A 13,984-nucleotide genomic window follows, 5' to 3' on the forward strand; every position below is an offset into this window, starting at 1 on the left:
GGCAAAGCGTCAGCTGTTAATTCAGATTTCCTATTATTATCGAAACTAGTCGGGTGATTTCGAAAATCCAGCTAATAAACTATTTGTCTATACTAATATTATAAAGAGGAAAGACTTGTTTGTTTCTTGGTTTGACACGAATAGGCTTCAAAACTACTGGTCCGATTTGAAAAATTCTTTCACTGTTGAGAAGCTACATTATCCCCGCTGAATATAGGTAATAATTTATTTTGAAAAATTTTAGGGTTCCGTAAGAAAATTGCGATAATGTAACCAAAGGTATAAAATCGGAAACCTATTTCTGTGTACGCTGCTAATACTATTGACAACACGCGGACGAAGCCGCGGGCAACTGCTAATGATAAATAATTTTAAAGGATGATATTTCATAGTGGCTTTGAATTTGCATCGTAAAATATGTATTACTTATTCACAAATTTCTGAAAATTTCTAGCTTGAACGAAATAATGCCGTGACCGCTCGCGCTCGCATAGTTTCATTATTACCTGGGATTTGAAGCAAAATAATTAGTTCAAAACCTGACAGATGAAGCGTGATGAATTTCATTTTACATTCGCCTAGATTGTTATTAAACTTGAATTTCAACTCGTAAATGCAGGGAACGTGGACTACCTAATATAACCATAGCATGAACATTGAATTTCTGTGTAAATTGCAGCTGGACAATTAGATTGCATTTAGTTTAACGCTTGTTCCTCAGCCTGTTTTAAAGTGAATTACTTAACTTCAAGTCTCCTTTTCGTTAGGCAAAATTATCTCTGTTATCTACGTAAGTGATTGTTGAAACAAATTGGAACTTAGCGATATTGAAATAAAGCTCATTGTTCCTGGGACCAATGCATGTATCTATTCCTTCAAATTCCTCAACTTATAATAAAAAATGCGACTTGAGACCAACCACGTGTAGCACCTACATAACATGTTTGGAATCATTGACTATGCTAGAAATGATAATTATAGAAATTAATTTGGACACCGACCTCTTTTGGATCTCACACTTCATTTAGTCTCCTCACTTAGGTATGGAACTGTCTACTGTCCAGATCGCCAAGTGGTATAGGTCAATTTATCGGAGACCACAATTCGCGATCAATAGGGTTTGATCTCCTCGTGTAACGAATATTCCTTTGATCCACAAATGCTTGTTCTACGTTTAAGTATTCTTTGAGACCCATTTCGATAGACTAGTTAATAACGTTTGAAAACTAAATTCATTTCGACGTATTCTTTCCAAAACAACATCATTTTCCAGGTCAAGGAAGAAGAATAAATTTACAAACTACGATGCTTACATACATAAATTACGTACCATATTATGTAAGACTTGACACTTATTAATGTGGACCATGAACTGTGGCCATGCAAGCTGCAGTCTCCTAAGTACATACGGGAATAAGACCTTGATGTCTCATTTATCACGATGATGGCTCCCTAGGGCCTTTAACTGGCTATCTCACGTAATTATTTATAACAATTCGACTGCGTGGGGATCCTGTGGTATAGGTCACCGGACCAAACCAACAGTGTGCGACATGACGTGAATTAGTAGTACGTCAACCGAGTTTGACAAACATTTGTGTGACCCGCCAATGCTTGTTCCGAGTCTGCGTCCCTTGTGTATGTGACTTGAATGGTTGAGGTCTCCCGCGACACAAGGATTAAATGTAACTGCTCACCTTCACAACTGTTCCACCTTTAGTATGAAGTCCACCCAAAGGTTTTTAATAAAGATTGCTCTTAACGCTGAGACCACCCATTGTGATACCATGTTACTGTATATGTTTGTTACGGCCCCTATAAATGTCGTGTGCAATGAAGAAAATTCTATTTAAGCATCTTCTACATGTGGGGTTTAATAAAGCATATTATATCTATCTAAGAAGCTTGTTAAGAGAACAGAATAGTTTGTTAAAAAAAAATACTTTGAAATGCAAGATTATTCACTATTTTGATGTCAGCATGTATCAACGGGAATTTAAAATCTTTTGCAAATTAATACTAGTAAAACAGAACTTATCCATGCCATGGACATTCGTATTTGAGTCGAACACCTATCAAGGACTTGATCCGAGTATTCTTTCGTATCTATTTCCACTTAGAAAACTGATAAACATTAAATCACAGAGCACGGACTTTCGCAACGTGTTTTAAAAGACCACGGTTAATTTTTTATCGCCTTTTGGCATTTAAATTATTTTTCTTTCCAAACCTTCCTAAAATTTGTCATCAGCTTTGCTTTCTATGACTCTAGTTTTCTTTTAGAAGCCACTTTTTTATATGACTGGGTTTTCTTGTATACATGCTGTCTATTCTAAACTATAGCTGCACTTTATTACATGAATCTTAATAAAAAAACTAACGACCAAAATGAAAAGCTTATTTTTCTAGTGATTTAAACGCAAAATCATTTACAAACGAAAAATATTTTACGCAGAAATAATATTCAGTGATAAAATAAAGTATTTCGAAATATGTTCATGTGTCGAATTTTTTAACAAGAGAATATCGAGGTAGGTACGTTATCGTTTCGAGATGAACCGGGATTCGAACGGATTACTTACCTTTGAAATGACCGCGCAACGAAATGCTTTGCTGATGAACCACTGGCAATAAATAAAATATAAGCTTTATATTATTGCGTGTATTCAATAATACGCAATATGAAAAGTGAAATTTTCTTATGACACTTTTCAATATTTTATTTATCGATCGATTTTTTTTCTACTTATAGATACAATTTTGACAAATTCATACAAATAAAATGTAAGTAATAAAATATAAAATATGTCATTATTATAATGTCTAATGATCCAAACTATTTGAATTTGAAAACGGCCGTTAGTTAACTGTTTCAGAAATAGTCATTAGTTTTCGTCAATACCCAACAAAAAACGTGTCATGATATAAAAAGAGTTCTAAATTTATCCTTGAACTAATTCCTCGTTTTTTTTAATGATTACATTAGGAGAGATAACAACTAATTCTAGCATTGGCGAGCTTTTATAGTTCATTTATTTGTGTTCCATTTTTTCCATAAACGAGAAATAATAAATAAATAATACTAATACCTAATCATTAAAACGATTTTGTTAAAATGAATAAAAAATCAACAAATAAAAAATAGTAATAGAAGTTCATTGAAACTCCATCTTTCTCCATACATAAAGAGGTCTTCCCCCGGTAGTTAAAGGCTGCATAATATTATGTAAAATGCACTTAATAACACAGGTACGTTTAAACATAAGATTATCCGTGGGACCGTCGCCACTTGCCCCTGTTAATTTGTGCCATCGTTCCCGTATTCTCACTATACTTTCACGCTGTTGTATGTCCACAAATTACCCACTTTTCTGGGAAAGTTTCCTTACGGCGCACGTGCTGTGTTGAACACAGTTACGTATTATAGTTCAAGTGTTTACCTAGGGAATTAAAACGATTAATGATAATGATGATAAAATTATATGACACGAATCCCTACTAATATTATAAATGCGAAAGTTACTCAATCTGTCTGTTACGCTTTCACGTCTAAACCACTGAACTGAGTTTAAAGAAATTTGGTACAGATATAGAGTTGACCTTGAGAAAGAACATAGGATAGTTTTTATCCCGTACTTTTGAAGAGTTCTCTTGGAAACGCGATATAACCGATCTCGTAGCGGGCGAAGCCGCGGGCGAAAAGCTAGTACTAAAATAAAACACAATTTATGAAAAACATTGTTAAGCAGGGATAAGATTTTTCTTGGAAGCTGAACACAAATCATTAAACTTATTTGATCTTAAACAGCATGACTTGCAAAAATCAACCTCACGACCTGGAAATAAGGTGTAAGGTGTAAGCTCAGTGTGGGTTCTCGACATATTTGTTTTAAAAGGCCGATTTTTCCGCAAAACCTCCTTTACGAAACATAATATCGTTCAGTAGATGAGGGAATTAAACCCCTGGCGTCAATTAAGCAATACTGGTTAAAAAATAATTCCTAGTAGCCAGAATTATCGAATATCCCGAATGTATACATTTCTCGTTATAAAAATGTGCTTATAAATTCTCGGAAGGTTATTTGCCGACTTTTTCGTTTGAAGTTCTTTTTTTAATTACATTGTTTATCGTATTTACATGACTTGGTAGCTGTTTAACGGTAAGAATAATGTAAAATCTAATTTTCTGAACCAAAAACGTTACGTCCACAATTTTGTATTTGTTGAAAAGCTCTTAACACTGCTCTTGAAGCTTGCGAGAATAACATTCAATTACGTCATAATAAAAATTACTAATATAAACAGTATAAAAGTAACTTCTCTACACGATAGTAAGCAATGGCAATGTTCATGTAGAACTCAGGGGGCAGGGAAACATTATACCCCAAAATTATACCCCAAAACCAATAAAAACCTCTTCCAGAACAATTCACCCGTTTCAGAGCTTGGATATTTCAACTTACAACAGGCCGCTTAGAAGAAAGATCTTGAAAACGCTGGACGGATTTCAATAGAAAATATCCATGAACCATTGCTAAATAACCATCTTTAAAAAAAAACGCGCAGTGGTCAAAATTATAACAAACCTCGTTTGCGTCGAGAGTCAATTAAAAATATGCAAAGAACAGATATTTAATTGATAATCTCTAAACAAAAACAATACTAAAAACGTAATAATTAATCACACTCAATAAAATATTTATCCAGTTACGTGCTAAATGAAATACGCGCGTAATAATATGTGATATCGGTACTGGAAGCCAGTTGGCTCCCAGACAACAGAGTACGCTCCAAAAGTCTTGTGAAAATCAATAGCAAAGAGCGGACGAGCCTCCGTCTGATTACGACCAAAAAACTGTAACCTCGGATAAATGTCAGCCATTGAAATTCGTAAATACATACCATTTTTTCAAGAAGAAAGTTAGGTTTACTAAAAAATATATACTGAATGGTTACCCATTTAATATAACGGGAAATCGTAAATAGTAAGGATTTCATATCTAAGAGAAAGATGGATGAAGCAACAAGCAATTCCAGGAGGAGCAATGACGGGCATGTGTATCAGGCTAACTTATTGCCTATGCATATCAGAATTATCAGAAAATTACATATTAAAACAGTTGCTGGAATTTAGACCTGCAACTATGTGCATAATAATTCAATCTTTGAAACCCTAGTTCACATAAATACTTAGACCTTTGCTTAGTCCTAGCTACCTTATTAGGTTAAGTAACCTGTAATGGTAGATTAGTGTGATAATTAAATAAATAAATAAGAAAAGGAAATTTGCATCCCAATACCATGATTTTTGAATGAGTGATTTTAAATGCTGGGAAAATGAGGCGAAACTAACAATGCTTGAAACACCGTTTTGTATCTATATTTGCAAAATAAATTATAACATATAAGGTAAAGGCTCCTAATACGGCGGTAGTCAAAATCGCTTCCTATTACGGTGGTATTTATATTTTCGCGTTTTATTCCCGTTTTATTTAGTGTAGGTACACCGAAACCGAAACTATTTATTCTAAATCTTTAACTTTATGACTTAACTGACGTTTGCAAGTATAGCACATAAACAACACAACAAAATCAATCAGTCTCTGTAACGTAATCAACGTGAGAGGTGTTTCCATACAAACACGGAACAACAAAAGTAAGTACACAAATATTTAGAAACTAAGTTTTTCGTATTAAGATGCCGTTCGAGTTTGTTCTTTTGTTATTTATAGCATTTTCTTATTATTACATTATCTATTTAAATAGCTTATTTTATATTTGTAAGTATTTTTTCACCAAAAAAATTAAAAATAAAATACCGCCGTAATACGATACAAATTTTGAAGATTAATCCTAATACGGTGGTATGACTCCGAAATAGGAAAAGTACTGGACATGTTTAATTGTTTATAACTTACCATTGATTAACTTATTCAATTAGTTTCAAGTTTAGTTGAAATAATTATTAATCACGTAACTTAGAAACCATATTCTGTGGTATATGTTCTTAATTGGAAATCTAGTTAAATATGAAAACTGTCGAGTAAAAAATGTTAGTTTCTTAGAAGATCCAAAAATGGGAAGGTGTATTTTGATTTATCACAAAACATTTATTTTGTATAAATTTTGACTTGAGTTTTACAAATCTGAGCCAAAAAACTGTTAATGTTTGATTAGGCATTTTTACTCCTTTGTTTATCGAAATATTTATGGGTCAGAATTAGGATTATCGAAAACATGAGTAGTTTTCCTATTACGGCGGTAATTATTTTCAGGTAACTCCGTGTAGGGTTCTAAGATCTCCTATTACGGTTCTATTCATTTATCTATACATTTAATAAATCTGTAGAAGGGTCAATTCTGTACACTGAAATTATTGAAAAAATAAACAGCAGCGAGTGACCAAACCCAAACATGTGATTAAAATTTATTTTGTCTGGCTGTATGTTCAGGCATCACGAGAAAAAAAAAATGTTCGATTTCGATGAAACTTGGTATAATTATACCTTATTTTTCAGTTTTATCCATAGACATTGTTCTGTAGAACGGTGGGTGTGTATTTAATAAAATCAATTTTCAGTAAAGGAAAAACTTTAACTAACACATTAATATTATTAAATAAATATTATTTGTACGGAACTTTAATGAATATAAGTTCTGACCCTCCGTATTAGGAGCCGTCTACCGCAGTAATAGGATCAGAGCAAAATTTTACCTCCGTATAAGGGAAAATCGACCAGACTATTTAAATATTTCTTTAAAATAAGAAATATCATCAACAGAATCATAGTCTCAACAGCAACACAAAATATAAATTCCACTTTTAATGTTAGATTTTTTTTCCACCTTTAGAAATACCTACAAATTCTTATTTTTGTTTCTTACTTTCAAATGTTGCGAAATACCTCCGTAATAGGTGCTTTTACCTTAAGTTGTTAGAATATTAAAGTTTAATCTATAAAAAACAACCTTATTATAAAGTACAGGTTATCCAAGATAATAGTAGTAAGTCAGTTTTGAATATTTAATTGTCTTTGTTCTAATTGCCTCCTTAGGAGAATATATCTTTGATTTCCATCCGTGTGTTTTCTTTAATATCACCAAGAGCAAAATCCTACAAAGGCATAGAGACCAAAAACGTTTGAATACTCCCAGTTTCAAGAAAATTAACCTAGATATATCTTGGTGGTTACACTATAGAACACAAGTAACTGCTGCTTCAAATGTCCCAAATCTACAGCTTGTGACGTCTCTAACCTCACTCTCTTTGTCCCCAGGCTCTGCTGAAGATTTCTTCTGCGTACCTCAACAAGAAGATCCCGAATATCCCCGACATCAAGGTCGATGGCGCCGAAGAAAAATGGTCAGTACCTAGCAATAATAGATACACTTCGCTTCGAACAATTGCGATTACTTTGCGATGAAAGTGTGTTTGGCGAAATGTAGTATCAACCGCTGGGGATAAAGTACCTAGGCGTTGTGACAATGGCGGATGAGGTCACTTAAAAGTATAGAAAAAAGGTCAGTTTGACTTTTGTTCAAACCATGACTATGTCAAATACCACATCAAAAAATTGTAGTACTTACACGTGTCTGCGAAGGTTTCTTAAAAGTTTTTCTATAAAAGACAATATTCTAGATTTGATTTATTCCATCAAGAAATTTTTGCACGAATTCTTAGAACTCTACAGTCATTAAGTGCAAAGCATATAAAATATACGCTTTTGCTAATGTATGTATAATATATTTCATAAAAAATATAATAACTTGTATCATGGCCAGTTCACCTAAAGAGCTCTCAAACTATCTTAAATACACATGCCCAATAAACACTGACTAAACCATACTGAAGCAAAACCAGTTTCCACACAGAAACTTAATATTCGCGCTCAATCGGAAACAAAACAAATAGCAATCGATGCAGCTAGAACTGCGAAGTCAATTAAACATTAAAACAACGCAACATTCAGACAACTAATCATCATTTACCAATTACGCAAAAAAATAATAAACAGCGTCTTATATATATATGTATATATACATAATTATGTTGCTTAAGTCTAAAAACAAAATACGAAACATAGATACATTTATGAAAAGTTAAACTCAGCAGCCTGAAGAAGTGAAAGCCTACGCTCAGGCTGGCTGCCTAGACGTGTTGAAAAAACTTTGAGCACCCCAGATATACAAAAAAAAAATAAAAACAAAATAAATCACAGCCTGTATTTCAGCTCGCAAGCAATGCGAAAGAAGTAGTTAAAAGTTTCCAATTTTACGTACCCTTATTAAAAAAACAAGAAAAACACATCGAAAATATTCTGTTAGTCAAAAAGTTTTCATTTCCTGTAATTATTGTGTGGACTTTGGAAGTTTACAATATTTTTATGTCAATTAAAACACGTAATGAACTTCGGAAAAGTTTCGACTAACGAGCAACAAACTTTATTCAGTCAGTTTTGTGGATGCTAGTGCCATCTATCGAAAATGGTTTAAAGTGCATCGCAACACAGGTGCAACTATATTACGACGAGTTCGCACTAGGTGGATGTCACGCGCGGCGTTTCTTTTGGTGAACGGTTTTTAGACGTTTACTGAATGTTCAGTGTTATTCATCTGAAGTCCTGATTAGAAAACTCATTAGCATTGTAATCACTTATGTGATAAATATAATTAAACCTACACTTTAGTGCAATATGGTTGACTTGTCCCTTAATTTCACTGTTGTACCATAAATCTATTTGTGGTTTACCTTTAAGCTTTCCAAATATGGTAAATGGTATACCATATTTGGAAAGCTTAAAGCCTGAAATGCTTGTAACGACATCATCCAGTTCATTGGCATAAAAAACGCTCGTTCCAAAAGCGCCGCGTTTTCGCCTAGTGAGTGAGTGTACACCAAAGTGACCGTGAAAGTGAATATCGATAATGTAGCTCAACGATATCTATTGGCTGTTTCAGGCACTAAAGTAATGTTTCGTCTAGCCATTAGATGGCGCTACGATGTACGTTCGTAGCCATCGTAGGTTTTACGTAGCGCTACGAAACTTTTGTCATCAATATATTATGAAAGTTTTCCTAGTGATAGCGCACTTTTTTTAAGATACTTTAAAATACAGTTAAATAATGACAGTCACTGAAAAGGGCTCAATAGATTTATTGTCCGTTTTGTAGCTTTATTATGTTGAATTTCATTGCATTTATGCCAAAAATATCCAATTGAAAATTCAGTAAATGGGTTGGCAGTTCGCCAAGTGGCGTCATAAAATTCTAGGATATGACAGTTCATTGACCTGTTTCGAGATATATGGGCATAAACAGTTTATGGCTATACTAGCTGCGTCCTGCGGTTTTACCGTTACCATAACGCATAAAATGAAATAAACTTTAAGTGTTAATCGAGGATGAAAACTGTTAGGAGTGACGAATTGTATTTCAGCAAAAGTAACAATCATACTCGCGTTCATGATACTGGGTAGTAAAATCTGTGTTCAGCAACGAAAAAAATATTTTATGCATTCTCATGCAAATGATTTCTAAAGTAATTTAAAATTCCTGACTTTGTTAGCTGAATATAACTAATTGTATAGAAATATCCATAATTTTCTAAATCATTTGCTAAAAAAAAAATCTGCTAATTATTTTCTTTTACTTTTCGCACTCAACCATCTGGTTTTGATCTAGACCTATAAAGGCTAGTAGTAGCCAGACGAATAAATACTTACAAAAACACCGAATTACTAAACAAATACCTATCACCAAATTTCGGGTCTGAGTAAGAAAAAAATTCGTGAATTTGGTTTAAGCAGTCATGGTCACAAACCGCTATGAAAACGGGTCACTATACATATTCCGTTATGACCATACTATGGCTGAAGATTGCGGACTCTGTTTGCTGGCGACGACCTTATTCCCGGTCGGTACATGACCGTGACCCACTCGCATTGAAGCCTCGGTTGCCGACCTCTCGACGGAAGAATTCTAAGCCGCCTCAAAGATTATTAACATCTTACGAGATTCGGCGAGCGAAGCGTTCTCGTATAGCGCTATTGAGTTATCATCGTTAAACTGGAATTGAAAGATGCAAGTATTAGAAATTCAACTTATTTTCCATGAAACGAAATTAATATTAAAACGTTGAATTGTTCGTAGGACTTCGTAGCAAGCGTAGCTTTTTCGTAGCGTGCTACGAAATTTTTGTAACCAATATGTTTTATCTGTTGGGACGTCAAAACACTATTACTCTTATTAGATAGAACTTGATCATATACAAGGTACTTAAAAATGTTCACTTCAAGTGGTATCCATAATTTATAATAGTTATAAAGAAAAAACTTATGGATTTTCTTCAGATCAGTGCCCATAGAGTCAAATGAGGACAATTACAACAAAGAGTTACCTCATGGATACGTATTTAGAACTGAGCTATAAGTAAGAGCGATAATTCCCAAACAGAATAATAATTTCTGCAAACAAGACGAAACTTGATCCTTCATAAAATATATGTTAAGTAATACAGTACTGAAATAAATAGAGCAGGTACAAAAATGTGAGCAAATACCCTTCAGTTTTATTATTTGCTGAAAATATAAGAAGAATGTTACGTTAAGCAAATAAAGCGTGTTTTCACTAAACCGAGGCTTTCAGTAACATTATTTGCGGTAAAATAAAATTTCAACATTTTATACTTAGAATTTTATAAGGCGACGAGCTCTGGTAAACTCCGGACAGACTTATTCCCTGTGACATCCAAGACGTTGTATTTTATTTAGCTTTCAACTTTAATGTGAATTCGTATTTGTTGAGACCGTCTTGAAAAGAACATTAAACTGGTAAAGATGAGCGGTGGGTTAAATGTATTTAGAGATGACAATAAATACTGGCTTGGAAAGAAGTCATATTTTAATTTAACTGACATGATTGAGATACAGAGGGGTGTCCGGAAGGGCCAATAAGAGTAAGAAACGAACAGAGAGTAAGAACGGAAACCAGAAGAAAGCTCATGAATTCGATAGTGACGACTTCGATATAGAGTCTAGATTTCCTAACGACCGTTTTCACCTCTTCTCCGTTTGTCTTAGGCTAATTAAGAAGGTACATAAAACTTGGAAAAAGTCACATTTGTACTTTGTACATGCACAAAACTGATAAAACTGACAAAATTGGTATAAGAAGAGTTTAAAACCAAAGCTAAAGACTTTACTTTTAAATATAAATGCTTTTTTCATAACAAGCGAAGAATAGTCGACAGACTCGAAATATCGGATAATCCCGAGTTTTGACACTGTCCAAATTTTTACAGCGAAATAATTTTAAAATGTGATATTTTAGAATTATGCCTTTTCCAAGCATTTGTTATTCCAGTATTATGAATAACGCGAAAGGTTTACGTCATACGATCCCGTCACACGGACATATAAAATGCTGGCAGAAAGAACTTGAATATTAAAAAGCTATTTTCGTTATTTAAATTTCTGTCCAAACTGTGCTTGTGGAAATGTGTCCACTTTAAAATATTCACAAGCTTCATACGAATTGTTAATTATGAGATTTATTTTAGAATAGAAAGTTTTTAATTTGGTACTCGGAGACTAATAACTTATTAACGTACGGAAGGATGGGAACATTATTTCGGAACTAACACACACACTACTATACAATTCAGCTGTCGAACACTTTGTGAACCAAATTGTTTCGCTGAGTTATTTTATTCTACTCATTGCATTACATTAACACCTAATTTACCATTATTAGTGTATGAGGGTGTAATTAAAAAACGTGTCCTAACTTAAGCCAGTTTTTTATACTTCCAAATATATCCCTACGTATAACATTAGAATAACAGTAAAAGTCACGCAAATAACTTAATTGTAATTAAGACCCATGAGTAGTGACGCACATTTGAAATTGTACAATCACGTCGAAAAACATTGCCTTTCTTAAACATAAAAGCTGCTCGTGGAAAAAAAACACAAATACATGGACAGTATCAAAACAAAGCCTGCATTATCCAGGCAAGGAAACAAAGAAAAACAAAGGACTGCCCTCTGAATAGCATCCCGTAATGAAGTCAACCTGATACGGTCCTAATGCAATGTATTGTAGACTGCTACATCTGCACCCATCGCCCACGGCTGAACACTAAAATCGTTCACGAGACGCAATGAACATCCACCTTTGTTTACAAAATCGAAAAAAAAAACAAAGCACGACAGCGCAGAGAGTAAGAACTTTATAAAAACAAATGAACTTTCCAGACTATTTGCTACATCAGGTGCAATGCGATATGTTCTAAGTTTAGTTCAATAGTTTATTGTGAAAAATAGAAATAATATTTCCTTTGATTTTGAAGAAACTTGTCATCAATCAATCACATATTTGATCTAATTTCCATAGTATTTTCGATACCTACTGATTTTACACGCTTTAAAGATCATCTCCCAAACTTTTTGCCTATTTACCTCTAGACTGCGACAAACAAGCTTTGGAAACAGCAAAAGCGACATCATAATGAAAATAGATTCTGTCCCAGAGAGCCTCAATATATGCTAAGGAAATTGTTACACATGTTTCATTTACAATCTGACAGACCAACTTCGAATAAAGGCTCACAAACAGAGTTAATTACTCCAGTAAATTGGGATCAGACCTGATGGAAGATAGACCTGACAAACCAGAAATATAAATGCGTTTCAAACGCCAGCGAATTTACAAAGGGATGTCGACGTAACATCCTTTGCCGTGCACTTCCTCTCGAAATTAGCAGCCTTTGTCGGTTAATCTATGGCGGTTATTACCAACCTCCAGGTAATCGATGCGGTGAGCCTTTAGCTCCACAAAGCACTGACAATTCACGAGCAGTCATTAGAGTATGCTGTGATTGGGTCCTTATCCTAGGTTCCTGTGTAATGCCGGTTTCTAGCCGACTGCCTGTCAATTAGTACAGTACTTATCTACCTTCGTTACGGTAATTGAGCCTAATTGGTGAAGTTATCGTCAAGTGCGCGGGTGTCAGAGTTCGGTGCATTTCATTGTAGTGTACATGAGTAGGCAAACTAAGTTATAAGGATATAGACACGTCGATATCAATAGAATTGAATAAAGATCGGTCAAGTGTGAATCGGACATGCAAAATTTAGGCAAATACAAATTGGCTAAAATCAAAATAAGTTAGAAACTCATTAACTCATCCCATCAAAATTACTGTCCAACGGTCACTTAGCCTCGATTTTAATTTTTAACTTTTGTTGTTATACATACAACGAGAATGCATCATCTATTAAAATAACAACTGCCTAATTATCGCGGTTTATGACAGACGGCAATAGGCTCAATAATAGGGTTCTATTCTTCTATCCTTTGGGTACGAAACTACAAAAATAAACGAAAACATTGTTGCATTTCACTATCGTCCAACATAGTTACAAGGAAAAGTAGTAAGAACGTGTCACAATAATTTCAAATAATAATTGCAGAGACCATAAAAATGTATGTAGAATTCGATATGTGTGATTGTGTCACATCCTTACCACTTTGAAAGGAAACAACATAGTCAAAGAGAATTCGCAAAAATATCTTTAAGGACGTTTCAATTGAGCTTTCAAGTGGTATTTAAAATGTATGGAGCAAAGACGGATGCATATTTATTTAAGTGGAATCGAATCTTTGACACACGTACTAACGTAGAAATTTTATGCATTTCACTCCCGTGTAACACCTGTTCGGTACAATTTTTCTAATTTAACCAATTCGACACGGTCCGTCCAAACAAGTAAGATGCGGTTACATAAATTAAAAAATACCGTTAATTTACGAGTTGTACTTGCGGATCCGAGAATGGTTTCGTAAAAACAAGCTACAAATAACAAATAAGGTACTTAGGGCACTTTTTACCACCCCCAAATAAATATGATCGTTACAACCATTGCCGTTGCCAAACTTTGATCTTTATTTTAAGTATTTCTTATTAAGACGGCAACAGAAATAC

The 13,984-nt window shown here is 34.0% G+C and overlaps 1 protein-coding gene across 1 annotated transcript in view; it reads left to right on the forward strand.

Moving 5' to 3' along the window:
- The window catches only part of LOC113500050 (F-BAR and double SH3 domains protein 2), a 106,260-nt gene that overhangs the window by 56,657 nt on the left and 35,619 nt on the right, over window positions 1-13,984 (forward strand). Inside the window, exon 3 of the mRNA XM_026880715.1 lies at window positions 7,278-7,363. Within this exon, the coding sequence (XP_026736516.1) occupies window positions 7,278-7,363 (86 nt within the window). The remainder of the gene's footprint in view (window positions 1-7,277; window positions 7,364-13,984) is intronic.

The sequence above is a fragment of the Trichoplusia ni genome, chromosome 1 (assembly GCF_003590095.1).
Source record: "Trichoplusia ni isolate ovarian cell line Hi5 chromosome 1, tn1, whole genome shotgun sequence".
NCBI classification, from domain to species: Eukaryota; Metazoa; Arthropoda; class Insecta; order Lepidoptera; family Noctuidae; genus Trichoplusia; species Trichoplusia ni.